Source organism: Notamacropus eugenii, chromosome 4 (genome assembly GCF_028372415.1).
Source record: "Notamacropus eugenii isolate mMacEug1 chromosome 4, mMacEug1.pri_v2, whole genome shotgun sequence".
Taxonomy (NCBI): Eukaryota; Metazoa; Chordata; class Mammalia; order Diprotodontia; family Macropodidae; genus Notamacropus; species Notamacropus eugenii.
The window spans coordinates 427935165-427954691 of NC_092875.1; the positions used below are offsets into that span (position 1 = coordinate 427935165).

General features: G+C 36.9%; 1 protein-coding gene across 10 annotated transcripts in view; it reads left to right on the forward strand.

Annotated features, from left to right (window-relative positions):
• NPR3 (natriuretic peptide receptor 3) overlaps positions 1 to 19527 on the forward strand; it is an 82319-nt gene that overhangs the window by 25400 nt on the left and 37392 nt on the right. For all 10 annotated transcript variants that reach the window (XM_072605892.1, XM_072605899.1, XM_072605890.1 and 7 more), the window contains one exon: positions 7226 to 7392. In XM_072605892.1, the coding sequence (XP_072461993.1) occupies positions 7226 to 7392 (167 nt within the window). The remainder of the gene's footprint in view (positions 1 to 7225; positions 7393 to 19527) is intronic.

Here is a 19527-nt window from a genome sequence, read left to right on the forward strand (position 1 = left end):
GCTGGACTGGAAGCAGAACTGGTGTCCTGGGGGGAGAGGGAGCACTGCTATTCTAGGGGGCCCCTGGACTCTGTGTAGTGGATTTTCTCCACCACAGCCTAAGGAGAAGTGATGCTTTGGTGCTTTAATGCACCTGGCACGTATTCTTTCTTGTCTGTACTTTAAGATGTTTTACTGCTTCAACTACACTGACTTTCCTATTTCTTTGGTGGTGTTTGATTGTGGCTCTGGGTGTGATGAGGTATCCCTTACTCACAGCGTTTGCTCCCCCTTCATAATGGCTCCAGGGGCCAGGCTGACTGTCTACAGTGGTGAGAATGAGTTCCTTTCCCTTTGCTAGCATCTGGTCAGCAACTCGTGATGATGGAAATAGAGGTGATAGTTTCAATAGAAATAGGGAAATTTGGGGAAGGGTGGGTTTGGGAGAAAAGATAATGAGCTCCATTTTTGATATGTTGAGTTTGAGATACTGATGAGACAATCACTTGGAAACATCCAGTAGGCACTTGATCATGAGAGAGTAGGGGTGAAAATATAGATCTGTATAAAGAAGATAAAACTGAACTGATAGTAGTTGTTGAAATAACCAAGAAGGGATGTAGTGAGAGAAGAAAAGAAGGCCCAGGACAGAGTCTTGTAGGATATTCATACTCAATGGTTGAGAGAGAGAGGAATCCAGCAAACAGTACTAAGGAGTGGTCAGATATGTGGAAGTATAAACTGGGGATTGGATGAGGAAAGGCGCTGACATTAAGCAGAATTGTGAAACACTTCTTGATGAGTTGAAATTTTAGTTAGGATTTGAAGGAAGCAAGGAGGTAGAGATAAGTTGGGGGTAAAATTCCAGACATGGGGAGAAAGCCAGTAAAAGATGCCCAAAGTTCATCAATAAAGTATCTTATAAGAGGAACAGAAAAGAGGTGAGTGTCACAGGATTGCAAAATGAGGTGCAAAATTAGAAAAGCAGGAGGGGGGCAGGTTATGAAAGGTCTTGAACACCAAACAGGATTTTATATTTGATCTCGGGGGTAATAGAGAGTCTCTACACTTTACTGAACAAGGTAGTAACAGGGTCAGATCTGCACCTTAGGAAGATTAATTTGCTGGCCGAGTAGAGGATGGACTGTATTGGGAAGACACGTCAGGCAAGAAGACCAACCAGCAGGATATTACACAAATCCAGGTGTGAGGTGATGAAGATCTGGGCCAGGACTATGGCAGTATCAGAAGAGAAGAGGAGCCAGTGGCTAATGAGAAGTTGAAGGCAGGAGTAATGTGAAGAGCAGTAGTTGAATAAACTCCCAACAGAGACAAAAGTAGAAAGGCTCAAGGGTACAAGAAGAAGGATTAACCTTGGTATGGGAGAAAGTTACCTTTCCTTCAGAGAAAAAAAGAGTAAATAGGAGATGGTATAGAGGGATTTGGGAGTCTGGAGTATTAGAAATGAGAGAGATCACAATTGAGAACCTCTGATTTCTCAATACAGCAGATGTGAAGTCTTTTGCTGAGGGTGAGGTAGTAGGGAGGGGATGTTTTAAAGAACATATATACCAATATGAGAGAAGAGGTTTGGAATAGTTACTGTGGAGAATGTGCTATAGACAGGGGCAATTAGGGAAAAATTAAAATATTGCCGTGATGCAGTGAAGACCAAATTGAGATTAGAGAGTATACATTTTTAGTAAGACAGTTGAGGTGACTTTGTGATTTGCTTTAGCAACATTAAGCAGCGTGTTATTAAGGATGGAGAAAGCAAGTGTTTGGGGTAACCCAAGATTGGGATCTGGCAAGGTGTGAGTGGCAATAGGACAAGATGGGGAAAGGATTGATGGGTGGAGAATAGTAGGTAGTTTAACCCATAGAGTTTAGGCTGTAAATGGAATGAAGTAAAGTGGGCAAAAGAGTAGATAACTGTAGGTTATGGTGAGAATTAATAATAGTTTTGGGAGGGATGAGGCATAGGAAGAGATGGAAACATAGAAAATTATTATTAGAGTGATTTCAGAGATCCACATCATATAGTGAAGGCAAGAATGATAAATGATATAAAGGATATAACCATTTTTACAGGTGGATGAGGTGCAGTGAAGGTCTAGATCTTCGAAACTGAGAAGATTAATAAACTGGGAGACCAGGTATTTGAGGGGACATCACAATATACACTCAAGTCCCTGACTATGAAAGCAGGAATTGTAGTAGAGAGGCAGACTGAGAGCGAGGTGATGAATGCTTTGAGAAAGGAAGGAGAAAAAACTGAAAGCTGGTAGATGCCTACAGCAAGGATCTATATTGGATTATATAAATAGATGGAGTGAAGAGAGGGTGCTCAAGTGATGGCAGCAGTTAGAGAGTCTATAAGCAACTGCAAGGAACAAGGAGTAATATTCCTCCTCTTCCTTGCCTCCGGTCTCAGAAATATGAAAGAAGGTGTTCCCAATGCTAGAGAAAGTGACCAGGGGCAGTTTCTTTCTACCATCCAAATACAATTTTTTCCCGAATTTATTTATTTGTTTTCAATTTTCATTAATCACTTCCATAAGTTTTAAATTTTCTCCCCCTCCACTCCCTCCCCGAGATGGGGATCTTATATGGGCCCTATACATACATTCTTATTAAACACACTTTCACATTAGTCATGTTGCATAGAAGAATTAAAATGAATGAGAGGGAGCATGAGTAAAACTAAACAAAACCAAACATAACAAAAGAGAAAATTGTTTGCTTCATTCTGTATTCTGACTCCATATTTCTTTCTCTTGATGTGGATAGCATTTTGCATCAAGAGTCCTTTGGAAATGTTTTAGGTTTTTGCATTGCTTTGAGGGACTAAGTCTATCAAAAGCAGTCCTCACACACTGTGGCTGTTACTATGTATAATGTTCTCCTGGTTCTGCTCATTTCACTCAGCATCAGTTCATATAAGTCTATCCAGGTATTTCTGAAGTCCTTTCTTATTTCTTTGAGGTATTTGAAATTCTCAGACCAAATTAATCTTCCCTTTGTCCCTAACAATGCATAATTATAAAAATAAATTGGCTCAAAATCGATGATAATGAGAAAATAAAAAACAAAAACTTAAATGGTTGTTCAGGAAGCATTAAATTTTTAACATCTCATCAGTGTGGATTCATCAATTTCACATATCAGATCAACACTTAAGAGTACTGAGATGAGTCAATTTCACCAATGCTCTGTATTTTTCTCAACATGACAATCCTGTCAACACCTTGAAATATTAAGTTAGTTGACATCATTGTGCTGAGCCTCTGAAAATTTCCTGGAATTTGGGGCTTCCAGATATAGAATTTGATGTGGTTGTAAAGGAAAGCATCCTCCACTCCTACCAACTCAATTCAGTTAAAAAAAAAGCAAACAAACACCAAGTGGTTACTGTGTTCAAGGCAGTGTGCTAAAGATTGGAAAATAAGGATGAAAATGAAAAGTTTTTCCTGCAAAAAGCTTATAATTTAATTAATTTTGGAGGATAATGTATGTATGCATGCAGTCTCATATTGCACAAGAGGTAGAGAGTACTTTCATGTGATAGGACCAGGAAAGGGTTTATGGAGGAATTGGCACCTAAGTGGAGTCTTGACAGAAGAGAAAAAGATGTAGATATAGAAGGAATTCATTACAAATACAGGGAATAGGCCACATTACCATGTGAACACAGGGACAGTGGAGGATAAGAATGGGGAATATGACTGAAATATAAAGTGTGTGAAGAACACTTTAAATAAGGTTGAAAAGGTAGGCTGGATTCTGGGTGTAGGGCACTTAAAATATCAGAGCAAGGACATAGGGTTTTATCATAGAAGTGACACGGAAGAGTCACAGAAAGTTTTTCATTAGGTGACATTATGGTCAGACTTAAGCATTAGATAACTGTGTGAAAGATAAATTAAGAGAAGAGAAGAGACTGAAGCCAGGTAGATCCATTAGGAAATCATTACAATAGTCTAGGTGAGATACAATGAGAATCTGAACTCTAGTAGGGTCAGTGTAAAGAGACTGATGAGAAACATTATGGAAGCCAAACAAATGAGATTTGGCGGTTGATTGTGGAGGCAGAGGGTAAGAAATTCAATTAAATTCAACAAACATTTAGTAAGCACCTACCATGTGCAGTGTACTATGATAGACACAGGGCATATCAAGATAAAAAAGCAAAACATACCCTGTTCTCAAGGGCGTTACATTCTATGAATCAGTTGAGGGTAGTAGGAGATGTGGATAAAACATGTATACCAATAAACATGCTTACATCAATAGGGTGTCATAATAACATGTAAGCCAGTATATAAAGGTAAAGTGATTTCAGGAAGGAGAAAACTAATGATCAATGGTAGGGGCCAGGCTTCTCATAACAGGTAGCATCTGAACTGAATCTTGAAGCCCATAGATTCTAAGACATAGCAGTAAAGAGGGAATACATTCTAGGAATGGGGAACAGTATCTATACAAAGGCATGGAAAAAGGAAATTGGAGAGGAAATAGCTAGGAGGCAAGTGCGGCTGGAACATAGAGTGTGTTAAGGAAAGTTAACATGAAATAAACCTAGAATGTTGGTGGAAGTTAAAATGATTGACAGGAATAAGATTATTGGAAGGAGAGTAGTTTCAAAGAAGAAGATGATAAATAAGTTCAGTTTTGGACACGATGAATTTGAGGTGCTAGGAGTGCACTGAAGTGTGGACGCTTACTGGGCAACTGAAATATCTGGGGAGGCATTATATATATGCATATGTATATATATATGTATATGTGTATATATATTTGAATAAGGGTGATAACTGAAGAAATGGGAGGGGATAAAATTAATAAGCAAGATAGTATTCAGTGAAGAGAAGTGGGCTGAAAATAGTCTTGGGGAGGGCAGGAAGGATAAGCTGAGCCAGGAAAAGAGACTGAGATGAAAAGATCTGGCATGCAGGGAGAACTAAGAGTAAGCAGTGTCACAGAAGGAGAATATGGAAAGATTATCAAGAAAGTTCAAGAGGGATGAGGAATGAAAAAGTAGCGTTCTTTGCATCTGGCACTTAAGAGATCATTGTAGAACCTTGTCAGTATAGATGACTCTTTTACCAATAGTTAAGGAACAACTCTGCTGTCTGTGAAACACTGAGTATATTACACATGGATATCCATGCCTCAAACTAAAGGATATCAACAAATCTGTTGATCTGGCTTCATCTATAAGTGAAGGCATTTCAGACTTCTCAACATTTTGACTTTTCTATGACTGAGTGAAATTGGTACAGGCACTAAATATTAGTCATTCATGCCCATCAGTGGCTCTCTTAGTCAGTGTAAATCTCCTTCTTTGTCCAGAAAAATATTTTAAGGATCACAGATTTAGAGCTGGAAGAGACCTTACAGAGAATGAGTCCACCCCATCATTTTACAGATGAAAAAAGTAAGGCTCAGAGAGATGAAATTTGAACCTGTTCTTTTGCCTCCAAATCCCATACTTGTTCCTACCGCATGATATAAGGGGGAGGAGATGCTAAGGACAGTCTTTGAAGGTAAACATTACAAAATATCTTGGGGTTTAATTTTTTACGTACTTAAAAGTCCCACTCTGATGTCCCACCCTGCACAGACCTGACCCTAGGAAGTTGTTTGAGAGCTATACCAGCAGAATACAAACTCAGGAAGGTCCCATCAGAATGGAAAGGCTTACACCATAGGCTTAGCAATGAACAGTATGGAAGCTGGATAAGGTCCAGCTGAATCACATTTTGAGTGACTCATCCAAGTGACTGTTTTTGGTTACAGCATCCTAAGAATGTCTTTGACTGAGCTATAGAGGGGCTGGGACTTGAACTGGTGAAGGGAGTAAGCCTGCAGATGATATGACAGATATTTGAAGCATTGAAGAGTACAATGGAAAAGAAAGAGAAGGATGGATAGATGCCTGTCTTTCTTGCAGAGTTCACATCAGCTACCCTCCTCCTTCCATATCTTTCCAGATTAGAAGGATCTAAAGTTAAATGGATACCTGATACTATGATGTCCCTTATTTGCTAGATTTCAGTCATCTAAACCGCTTGGCTTTGCTTCCAGAGATGTAAGAAATAACATAATGTCAAAGAAATAATTGTTCTGTATCAGTGGCTGCAAGTTAAGATGTTTGTTGGATCTCAAGGCTTCCTGATCTTTCAGAATATAAAAAAGATAATTTTGAAAGCTCAAGTTTTTAGTCACTCAATTCACTTTTGCTTCAGTCAGTCAGCAGTTGTGAAACAGTGATTAGTTGATAGTGAGCAGATGAACGCTATGCTGAAAATCATTATCATTGGATTATAACAAATCTAAAAGTCATTTTTCAAGTTTTGAGATACATATAACTGAAGAGATTCAAGATACTCATTAATTTAACATTCTTGGTGGTGTAGTTTTATGATGTTTATTGTTATCGATACATGTGTGTAACATAGAATATATACTATATCTGTATATATAATTAAATTTTTAGAGAAGTAGTGTGACATAGTAGAGTGCTGAACTTTAAAGTCAGGAAGACCTACGTTCAAATCCTGCAAATCCCATAACAATAACTGATATTTATATAATGTTTTGAACATATTATTTCACTCACTTCATTAAAAACCTCTTAGGGAGTAATATAATTGTTATTATCTTCATTTTATGGATTAGGAAACTGAGGTTCTGAGTATATTACTTAATGGGAGCCTCAGGAAGCTAATATTTATCTACCAAGTTATAGGCTTTTTCAGTGTGGGAGAGAGAGGAGATAAACCTTTGATATATACATATGTTCTTCTCTGTACATTTGTAGTAGTATAACATGTTCTAAGGCACAATTATATAATATACTGCAAATAATTTATTGTAAAGTAGCACTTTCATCAAATTTCTAGTTGGTTCCAAGTGACTTCTATTTAAGAAGACAGGAGAAGGATTTTAGTTTTGAAATTCTGATGGTTGGAAATTATCTTTACATGGTTATTACAAAGCAATTGTATCAATAAGCCTTTGTCTCTCTCCCCATTTCACATCTATTTTTTGTGCAAGGGCCTCCTCTCATCAAGTGATCTCGACAATGGTGCATTCTAACTAATTGCAAAACTGTGACAATGCTTCTTAGCCTGGTTACTCCAGAAGGAAAGCAGGATGTAGCGACTCAGTAGCAGTCTAAAAGGAAAATGGTTCCTTTCTGGTGACCGGCTTGGAATTGTCAATATTTTTATTTCTCCTGTAGGAGATGGCTCATGGAAGCGAGGAGACAAACACGACCTTGAAGCTAAGCAAGCGTACTCATCCCTCCAAACAGTTACCCTACTGAGGACAGTGAAACCCGAGTTTGAGAAGTTTTCCATGGAAGTGAAAAATTCTGTTGAGAAACAAGGACTCAATGAAGAGGATTACGTAAGTACTTGATTATGAGCCTAGACCCTTCACATCCTGAAAACAGTCATCTAATTAAATCAAAGGTGACAGAGTCTCCTATTCTAAACCATTTAAGACTTCCTAGGTTCTGGTCTGAAATCCACTGTTACCATCTGTGTACTTTTTGTTGGTCAACCATCCTTCTCTCCCCTTGTCCGCCCATCCTTCACTCACACTTTTCCAACTGCTACAGAAAAGAAAATTGGTTGTGTGTGTGTGTGTGCTTTCAGTCATTCAGAGCAGAGTTCTCTGGACACTGTCATCTGTCTATTCAGTGGGGAGGAGAAGATCTAAGAGGGAATTCCATGCTTCTGCCATGCCTCATTTTCTAAATCTTAACAGCGGGAGAAAGTAGGTTTTAAAATTTTCTTTCTTTTGTCACATTTTTCCTGTCTTAACTTTGCTACTTCCCAAATTCCTCCCTTTTCTACTTTCTTATGTTCCCACTTTTGCCGTAAACTACTTCTTCTGAGGCTAGTAGGGTGCTTTCTATAGCAATTCCATTCAATTAGCTTTTATTAGTTATCTAGATTTTGTGAGCAACTAGGCCTTTGTGTGTAGCTAGGCCCTACAGATAGAAAGACAAACTCCTCAGATTTCACCAGTCTTAAATTGCTGATAAATTTTTAAAATCTGAACTAGAAAAATTAGTCTTATCTCACCTTAGGTGTTATCCTCAAGAAGTTTTCCTTTAAGCTGAAAAATTTAACCAAGATATTATGCAGGATAAACTCTGATCACTTCTTCCACCCAATTTTATCTACTTCCACTGTCATTAAGACATTTTTCATTAGATATTTTGCTGTTTCAGTACAACATGGCTAAGACAGAATTTTTGATCTTGTCTGAGAGGCCTTTTTCCCCAACTTAACAAAAGAGCGGTAGGGCTTTATGGATGACTGGGTTAAAGTATATAGAACTGCTAATGCTCACATGATCCAGGAAGTTGGTTTCTACCATCATTTCATACACCAGTTTCAGAAACTAGGAGATACAACCTTTCTCATGGACAAGTGTAGCCTGTTAAATAAGGCCTAGGAATAATTTGAATCCAGGTTAACCTTACTATTCCTTTGAGTATTATTCAATATCCCTGTCTTGGGTACTAATTAGCTATGTGGCCTTTGGGCTTCAATTTTCTTATCTGTAAAACAGGGATAATAATACTTACACTACCCATCTCACCGGGTTGTGAGGAAAGTGCTTTGCAAATTTCCAAATACTGTATGAACTGTTCTAATACAGTGTAGTGTCAGGTACACATAGTAGGTGCTTGTTGGCTAAAATTGATTGTCTGAGTGAGTCTAAGAAAGACATTTGAATAGTTGGATGGGGAAGTGACTCAGTTCAAGGGCCACTTCTAATATGTAATGTTTTGTGACTCCAGGGAAGTTGCTTAACTCCTTAGTGTACCAGGTAATGCTCTTAATACTTTAGATTACACAGCAACTGCTGACATTCATTGGTAGAGAGTTTTTTTCAAAAGGAATTCCCCATGCCAGTGAAAGCACAGGTCTAAAAATTTTGCTCTTTACGTATGAAGTATTCCTATGCTGAAATATATGTGAGCTATCATTATTATTATTGCTATACTATCTTATAGAAGGTCATAAGAAGGTTCAGTATGAATATATACATATATATGTAGAGTCTATATCCAATGACATGCCATCTTGCAGTGGAAGGATAGATGGGAAGAAAATTTGGAAATCAAAATCTTATGGAAGTGAATGTTAAAAACTAAAAATAAATACATAGAAGGTCATAGGGTCCAGCAACTAAAAAACATGTTTATAAAACACCATGTAAATATGAAGTCTGTATGTTAAGGAATAATATCTGGTATAAGAGCAACAGAGGTAAATACTTTGTAATAATTTATATGATGAAGCAAGTAGATTTATGTAACATAGGGCAAATCATCAATTATATTATTTTTTATTATTCTCCAAATTCCTCTGTCCTAGAAGTCTGAAAAGGGCAAAGGAGATCCAGCGAACTGAGCACAAGTATTTGAATTGTCAGGGTCCTAGGGTATGCATATTCTCAATGGGTATAAGAAGCTTGTCAAATAACTATGCGGAATATTTAGTAATCAACTCTATGATCCTACTGAACCATTTCAAAAATAAAAGCATTAAGGAAAATATTTGTAGATTGCCAAGAGAACAACTTTATGATACTAAAAAGTGCTGTTATATACCAAAGAAAGTTGTCTTTATAAAAATTAATCTCTTCCATATTATTCTTGTGTATACATGGAAAACTCTATTTCCTTTCATATTGGATAGGGAATACAGAAAACCAAGTGATATAAGCAACAAAAGTTTGGAAAGCCCCAGTTTCAGTTGACCACTAACAATTCTAAGGGTCATTAAAATGAGAGAAGTTACAATTCTTGGGATTCTGCTATTATATGATTTCAATTTGTTGACTAGAAAGCCCTCACAGTAGCTTTAAGAGCAGCAAAAAGTACTTAAGTATTATAATAGCTGATGTATATATAGAGTCTTAAGGTTTTCAAAACATTCTCCAAACATCTCATTTGATTGTTTTGTCAAATATTCTCCAATATGTTGTCTCTAAAATGTTGTTTAGAAAGCAATATATTATCTGTATCTGGTTAGATGCCTTATAGGTAAATATTGACCGAAGGCTGGCTTCCTAGTCTCACCCAACAGACTTTTGAGCCATTGCCCACAGCCATTAGTTGGCACATATTCAGGGAATGTATTCTGATTTTAATAATAGCGTATGTAAAACCTGGTTTGGAATGCATTATGACTTTTTGTAGTGGATTTACTTTCACAAGTCAAATATAAATAACTATTTGCTATTTTGGATAAGCTATACTATTACTTCTCTCTCCATTGGTGGGATAATTGAAGGGTGACTCTTTGAGTAAATAATAAACAGAAAATAGAGAAAGATGTGTCACCTAGTCCATCCAGCAGACAGACAGTAGTGCAAGATTTCTTCTCTCTTATTTAAATATGATCGTCTTTCTATGAATAATTTATTCTTAAAATTATTTTAAAACTGGGGTTTTCACTTGTCAGTAATGAACTCTAGAGAAACTTTATACTGTGATTCTCTATAATCATACTTGATGACACCCCTAATTGAAAGCCCTTCCCCACAGTTATGCCAAGGATTAACCTTTATTATATAAAAATAAAGCTGGAAAGATACTTCCTATGACTTTCCATTTTATAGGTAAGGAAACTGAGATCCAGAGAAATTCAGTGATTCTTAGTATGTGAGGTCACACTGTCATTGAAGAAACTGTGACTAGAATTCCCTCTCTTCCACTGCTCTAGGCATCTAATAATAGTTTGTATCTATATCTAATAACATTCTCTGCTCTCCCACCTGAGCTAACCTGGAAATATAACCTGAAGTGTTTTTTTCTACACACACATATACACACATTCATACACATGCATATGCAAGCACACAAACACACACACAAAGAGGAATGCACAGTTTTAACAAAGTACTGTAATACCTCCATACCCTGTGCTCACACACTTATAGCAGTAGCAAGGTTCCTTCCATGGCTCCTGATTCTGCTGTAACCTGCTCACTCTGTTACATGTGAAATAGAGTAAATGATCCATACTCTTCTGTTACATAATCAAATAATACTTATTCCATACCTAAGACATGGGAGCTTCTTTTGTTTCTGTGAACCACAGCAAACATCATAGCTCCTTCCTTTAAAAAAATATTCTCTAATTGTCATAGCTTCTAAATTGTACATTTTATCTTCAACACCCATTAGAGACTTCAGGCCTGTAACTTACTTGTTGCCTTCATGTTGTAGGTAAGGGCCTATGACTTACCTGTAGTCTTTATACTGTGGGGAAATGACAGAATGGGAAATAAGAAACTACCCTTAAAGGCTGAAGATGGGAATCTGGAATTGAAAGGGAAATAAGGATGCAATTAAACAGTGGGAGGTAGGAGATGGCAAGGACCATCAAAAGGGGAAAAGGAATAAGTGTCATATCTTTGGGGTAGGTTATGACATATTTTTCTATTTGCTGTGAAAATTTAGTTGGGTTCTTATATTTTGGTCAGTGCTACACTTGAAAATAGGGGGCAGCTAGATGGCACAGTGCATAGAGTGCTAGGCCTGGAGTCAGGAAGACTCAACTTCATGAGTTCAAATCTGGCCCCACCTACTAGCTGTGTGACTCTGAACAAGCCACGTAAGCCTGTTTGCCTCAGTTGCCTTATCTGTAAAATGAGCTGGAGAAGCAAATGGCGAATCATTCCTGTGTCTTTGCCAAGAAAACATGAAATGGAGTCACAAAGAGTCAGATACAACTAAACAACAATGAACATATGGAGTTATCATCCAGTAAACTAAGCATCATCTTCACCTGAGGTATAATAAAGACTGGTTTACAGCAGCAAAAAACATTGAAATTAGAGATGCCAAAACTCACTTAAACCTGTTTGTCTCAGTTTCCTTATTTGTATGTGTGTTCGTCCTTCGTTGCCAAAGAAGACCATGCCATCAGAGAAATGATGACATGACTTGCACTTGACTTTGTTTTGAGGGAGGGAGGGCTGTGCAGGTCACCAGCTTCACTTCTCTTCCAGAGCCATCTGAATCCAGTGACCAGATATTCATCAGGATGACTGGAGATGAGGCAATTGGGGTTAAGTGACTTGCCCAAGGTCACACAGCTAGTGAGTGTCAAGTGTCTGAGGTGAGATTTAAACTCAGGTCCTCCTGACTCCTGCACTGGTGCTCTATCCACTGCACCACCTAGCTGCCCCCTTATTTGTAAAATGAGTTGAAGAAGGAAATGACAAACCACTCTAGTATCTTTGCCAAGATAACCGTAAACTGTGTTACAGGGTCAGATATGACTGAAAAATGACTCAACAAGGTACTTGAAAATATGTTGTGACTAGCTATGGCCAGATCAAACTATATGTAAGATCTGCACTTACTGTATTAAGCCTCTGGCAGTGAGGTCATCCCAGTAATATGTTACACAGAAGGTCTGAATTTTATCAGAAGGTTTATTTATCCTGGCTGAGGCTGACAGAACTAGGCATGCAACATTGTTACTGCTGAGCATATTGTAGAGAACAGCTTGCTTGGCAAAGCTAATGAATTAACTGTGGACACAGCCTGACAAATGAGGGTGTCACTAACCAAAGAGCTTCCGGCCTGAGTTTAATACTATTGTAAAGTTTTGGCCTTTTATAATGTCTGTCATTCTACCTCTCCCCCTTTTCTCTCCACCTCAATTCTTTCCTACTCAGGATTCATTAATGGGAGTAAAGGAACTGTTGTGTTCATAAGACAGCTCTTATTGAAAATATATCAGCGGTCTGTGATTTGATAATTAGAGTTGTGACATGGAAATGGAGGTCCTTTGATAATAGTCATCAGTTAGATGGTTTCTCAGCATTTCTTGAAAATATGCAAATGGATTCATAAAAGTCTATGATGCCAGAATATGAAAGCACTCAACAGCTGTATTTCTGAACCTCCTTACTGAAACAGCATGTACGTGTGTGCTAAACACTCAGACTGGATTTGCCGTCAGAATCCAAGCCAATTTCTTCTGTAGCAGAATAAATCTAGTGCTTTTGTAAAAATGCCCAAGCTGCCCAGACAAAGAAATAGAATCTTGTCAGCTTGGTAGCAGGAGGTCTCTTTCACATGCATCTGTGAGGCAGTAGCTTTTTGTTCCTTTAACATGACCATGGTCAGTCAGTGTGTCCACACAGATGGCATTGCCTTAACATTTTTTCTTTTTTAATTTTTTGAAAAAATTAATTTTTAGTTTTCAACATTCTCTTCTGCCTTTTTAGAAATCCTAGAAAATGGTTGTTCTTATCTTATCTCATACTACCTATATATATATATATATGTGTGTGTGTATATATATATCTATATATATATATATATATACACACACACACATACGGAGAGAAAGAGACAGAGAGGAGGAAGAACAAGAACAAAAATGTTGTGTAAACAATTCTGTCTCCTCAAAGAATGTGAAAGATTACTGACATGCAAGAACAGTATCTTGTCTTATGTTATTTAAAATGATGCCCGTTAAAAAACTTTTCTTTCTTCTTTTATTTTTAAAAATAAGGTAAGGAATAAAAAAAAAATGAAATGAAAGAATTCCAGGAACTGTAAATACCAGGCCATGGCCCACACATCTTATCACTAGAAATATTAATGAACGGTGGTGGGAGGAAGATGGAGTGTTATAAAAGTTGCTCCAATTAAAACAAGCTGATGGTGTTGAAGATGTAGCCATCTGTATGCTGTCTCAGGATAGGATTCCTTGAAGTTTTTCTAGTTCATCCCACTTGTTCTAATCTGCTTAACATACTGATATCATTTCAGATAGCTGGATATCCATTCTAGTTTCAGCTAGATGTTTTAATTAAACATAGCCAGGGAAAGAAATTCTGTAACCTACTTTGGAAACCTTATCCAATATTTTAATAATCAACTATATAGTTCCCTTTTTAGTCTAGCCCATATCTCACCAGCTCTTAGGCTTTTTCCCTTATTCTTTTCTTATTGGAGATACAGTGACTACTCAACCTTCTCTGTGCAACCACCTTTCACATAGCTATTATTTCATACACAAATGTAGTTAGTTAGAGCCTAGTGATGAGGCCAAAGATATGGTTTTCATGCTATTAAAGTCATCACTAACCTGTCATAAAACAAGGAAAACTTAGAGAGTGCTTACAGATCAATGTAAGTCAAGTGATACTTAACCAGGTTTATCTATATCTATATCTATATCTATATCTATATCTATATCTATATATAGTGACAATGGTGGATTTATCTGCTTTGTATGTGAGAGTATATAGTCTTTGGCTACCTGACTGAAAGTGCTCCTTTCTCAAATAGTTTTTGCAAGAGCTTCTCTTAGAAAAATATTCTGTTGTGTATTTTAGGAAATCCACTGTTGATGCAAGTAGCATCTTAGGTTCCACTATGGAAATTGATTTGAACAGGTTTAATGGAATAGAAGGCAAGCCAAGACTTTAAACCAGTTGTGAGTCAGGATAAAAAGATTAAATAAAACGAAGATAAGGATAGGATAATAATAAAGGGGAGTTATTGGACAGATCATTTAAAATAATCCCTATCTAATGAGTTATGTGTTTTATGTGTTTATTCCCTTCTCTGCTTTACTACCTTCCCCTCAACCATATACAATAGAGTACACTACTGTTGGAGGAAGCACTTTATTTTATGGCATTTTCTTAAAAGAAAGCAGAGGAACATTGAAGGGAAAGAGAGCAGGAATATATTTATTAGAGAGGGTACTTAGGATGGGAAGCCTTAGCTACTTTACAGTTTAGCCTCCTAAAGGGAAGCTACTGTAGAGAGTGGGTTTTCTGAATTAGATCTAATCGGTAAGTGTTCTCAGTAAATTCTGAACAGAGCACTTCAACTGAGGCAACTCAGTTCTTAAAGAAAGCAAGTTGAGAATGGCTTTTGCTGATCTGAAGCTTTAATCTGCTAGGCCATATATGCTCGATTATTCCAGCAAATATTTGCAGGATCCTTGAAGTCCTTAGTCAAAAAGCCCCAATGTAGTGTGAACAAAAGCTCTGAAATGAAATGTCAAACCCAGTCAAACACTAAGCATTTACAGGAGTTGAAAGTATTCCTTACAGGGATGAACTTAGAGCTTGAGACAACTAAGGATGGTTAATGCTTCTGTTTAAAATAATACATCAGAAGATATCTTTAGAAATGTTCACTGTTCATATTCTAAAACACTAAAGATGAGCTTTAACTTCTAATTGAACATTGATGTGTAGCATTCAACTCTTGGTATATGCAAAACACATTTTTGTGTACACAAGCTAGCTAATTGTTGTCCAACACAGATTTGTAAAGCTCTGTATTGAGAAGTTGACCTAGAATTTTCAGAAATTGCCTTGTGTGATCTTGGGTGTTGTATTATTTAAATTTAGAAATAATGTTTTGGTTATAAAGTACACCAAAAAAATCTTTTTCTTTGGTTAAATAATGCTGCCCCCTTAGTATTTTGATTTTGACTTTAGACTTAGTTTCATCCTTCTTAATGCTACCTCTGTTTCTGACTTAGGGGAGAATTTGGTAAATGCTGTTTTTATTTCTAACCAAGTATTCTGAGCAGGGATGATTTTATAACCTGGGATATTTGCTCTTTTGAGGTTAGCTGGCCACCCATAACTTGTTTTTTCTTCTTATTGAAGAGCTGAAAATTTAACTAATTAAACAAACATTCCAACACTGCCTGATGCACAGCAGTATTGTTAGTGAGTAAAGATGTGTGTGAAAATTCTCTCTTCTCCATCCTCTGATGCATCCAAATATAGAGAAGGAAGAATGAGGTGTCAGAGCATTTATCTAGCCCAAGAATGTGAGCAAAGGCAAGGTTTAGTAAATCATAGTTTAACTAGATCAGACATTACCTTTTGGAAATTGAAATGTTTTCAAAAAACATATTAAGTTCTGTAAGTCAAGAGAAGGAATAGCAAGATATATTCTGAAGCTGAAAATTCTTGATTTAATACCAATTATCAAGAAAAGAAGAGTAGGAGATGATGTCAGTCCTGAAATTGACGAGATCAGATCATCCCTTCAGCATTGACTGGGTCCTTCCCTGCACTGTTGTCTTATTGGCATCATCCAGTTGAATGGAGACAGCACTGTCAGAAATAAATTTTGAAAGTTAGCTATTCAGCAAAGCTAATGAAAGAAAATAGCAAAAACAACCCAAAAAGCAACATATGCAGAGCTGTGTTTGCCCCACATCAGGCAGCCTGGGTCATTGACTGGTGACTGGAAGGCTTTTGTGGCTTTCCAGTCCCATCAGAATAAGAACAGGCTGGATGGCTTCCTTCCCCATCCCCCAGTCCCTTTCTCTTTACTGTTGGCCAGGGAGTAATTTGTCCAAATGAAAAGGCCCATTCAGGGCACAGATCGCTGTGCTAATTGCATTTGAAAGAATAAAAGCAAACCACACTTTGGCATTCCACAACAAGAAAAAAAATTCACATGCCAACAAATTCAGAAGATTAATTCTATTATTGAAAAGCAATTAGGAAGAAGAAAGGGGCTACAGTGAAAGAAAGAAATGACTTAAAAAAACCATTTTCCAGTCCAAAGAAAAAACAGCTTTTCTAAAAATTGAAGACATACAAAAATGTATTATTTTAATACTTGTAAAATAGAGGGAATATGAAAAAATTCATTCTGTTAACTCCATTCGCTTGAGTTTATTCTTCTAATTATGTCCAAATAAAATAATACAGTCAGTTTTGTTGAAAAAAATTGTTCTAACTTGATTAGGAAACATTAAGTATCTATTAATTAAAGACTCTTTTTCTTGTCTTTCACACATAAAGTTATTTGCTTATTGGCAGGGTTGAGTGTATTGTTTCTCCAAACTCTAGTGAATATGCTATCATGTTATCATGTACAGGCATGATCGATTATTTGCAAACATTACTAGATTCTGTGAAAATGTTTGTAAACATAATTAATAAATATGGAAAATCTAATAAGCTGCCTACTTTGGGTTGAATTATTTGACAATAACAATCTATAAAGCAAAGGAAAATAAATAAATAATGGTCTATGCTCTAGTTTAGCCCCCTAGTGCTTTCATATTGATGGTGGTAAAATGGGTCTTATGAGGGTAAAAGGTGAAAAAGCTCTGTCTTCTGTTGCCTTTCACAAATAATATACTCTTCTTGCTAGTCTAAAACATCCGTTGCTTTTTGTTGTTTCATGTCTGACTCTTTGTGACCCCATTTGGGGTTTGCTTGGCAAGGACACTGGGGTGGCTTGCTATTTTCTTCTTGAGTTCATTTTACAGATAAGGAAACTGAGGAAAACAGGGTTAAATGACTTTCCCAGAGTCACACAGCTAGTAAACGTCTGAGATGGGATTTGAACTCAGGTCCTCCCAACTCCAGGGCCAGGGTTCTACCAACTGTTCCATCTAGGTGCCTTAAAACATCTGTAGTCTGTTTAAATATTGCTTTCAGTCCATTGGATTACATTTTATATGTTGTTACATATGTTTTTTCATTTTGTGTTGTAAAATAATTTTAGCTATGAAAGTACTTGGAAATAATGATGGCAAAATTTTCATCCAGTCTGGACTGAAACAAATAGCACTTTAATTCATACACATACACACACACACACACACACACATATATATACACACACATACATACATACATATAGTGTACGTGTGCATATGTACTCATGATATATGTACACATGATACGTGTGTATGTGTGTGTTCATGAAAAGACTAAAGTGGTCATATTCTTTTTTCTGGCAGTGTGGTATAACAGGGCTTTTATGTTGTTTTATAAAATTCTTAATACTCAAAACATGAGTTTTTGATGGACGTGGGATTGGGATAGGAACTGGACTGGTGTTTTCATTGTTATAGGGAATAACTGGATGAGGAAACTCCATCTCTCAGTACAGGTCAGCAGCTTCTCCGCAACCTACAGTCTTAAATAGTTGCCTTGTGCACTGAGAAGTTAAATAACTTCCCCAGAATCACATAGCCAGTATGTGTAAGAGACAGGATTAGAATCTGGGTAGGCCTTCTGGACTTGGAAGACTGTTTTCTATTTATTAAGCCAATCTCATTTCTCAAAGTACTTTAGTGATGAAAATGTTCTTTAAAAATCAATGTATGCTGTTATAAAAATAACAACTATTTACCTACACCGTACCAATTTAATTTGAAATAATGCATACATTATAACCTGATTACAGTACTACCTGTGTAGTCCAATGGATAGAACACTACACTTGGAATCAGGAAGACTCATCTTCATGAATTCAAATGCAACCTCAGACACTTAATAGCTGTGAGACCCTGGGCAAATCACTTAACCTTGTTTGCCTGAGTTTCCTCATCTGTAAAATGAGCTGGAGAAGGAAATGGCAAACCACTCCAGTATCCTCACCAAGAAAAACCTCAACTGGGATCATGAAGAGTCAGACATGACTGAAAATGACTAAACAACACCAGTTTAATTTGAAATAATGTATGTGTAACAACCTCACTACAATCTACCTTAAGGCGATTTATAGGAAAAGTTGTGAAGTAGGCAAACTCTTCTTCTCCATCTGCCCTTTTCACCAATATAAATCTTATCCTTACAATGGGTTACTTCTCTCATCCTGTCCTCTGTCTCCTGTGAAGGAGGAGAACAGTCTGATAAACTCATTCAGAATAAAATTGAAAATATTACCTTTACCAGGTGTATTCACATTTTTAAGAAAAAAAAAGTCTTAATAGGACAACGCTTACTCCAAAAAGAGTTATTCAGTAATGTTGGTATTTTTCAGGCACCCCCATTAATATCCCAATTCTGTTGCTCAGTGCCTGTGTGACTTTGGGTAAATTACTTCTCTGAAACTCAGTTTTCTTATCTGTAAAATGGAAGGGTTAGTAGGTGACCTCTGAGTTTCTTTCTGGTTCTAATTCCTGGTATCCCATGATTCTCTACTTTGAATGGAGGTTTTCTCTAGTTCTAATTATCTTCAGGCAGTTGAGCTTCCTGAGCCACAGGGAATTTAGATCTTAATCATGGACCACAAACTGATTTCTGCCCCATAGGAAATAGTACTATAGTCAAATGTTTTCCAGCTTATTCTTGATAGAAGTTAAAAAAATCCTAACCTTGTATGAGATAGGAAGAATAGTAGGACCCCCTCTATTAAACAGTTAGATTGATCAATAGATCAGTCATTCAATTTAAATTATTTATGAAATGGTTATTTTGTGCCAGACATTGCACCAAACATAGATACAAAGAAAGGCAGAAACAGTCCCTGCATTGAAGAAGCTTCCATCCTGATGGAGTTGACACCATATAAATAAAGAGATACATAAAAGATGGCTCTGGAAAGTAGACTTAGAGAAGTATCTATCAATCAACAAATATTTATTTAGTGCTTGCTATGTTCCAGACCCTCAGCTAGGCATTGGGGACATAACAACAAAGAGCGAAACAATCCCTACTTGCAATGAGCTTACATACACACATGTATCATGTGTACATTACATTACA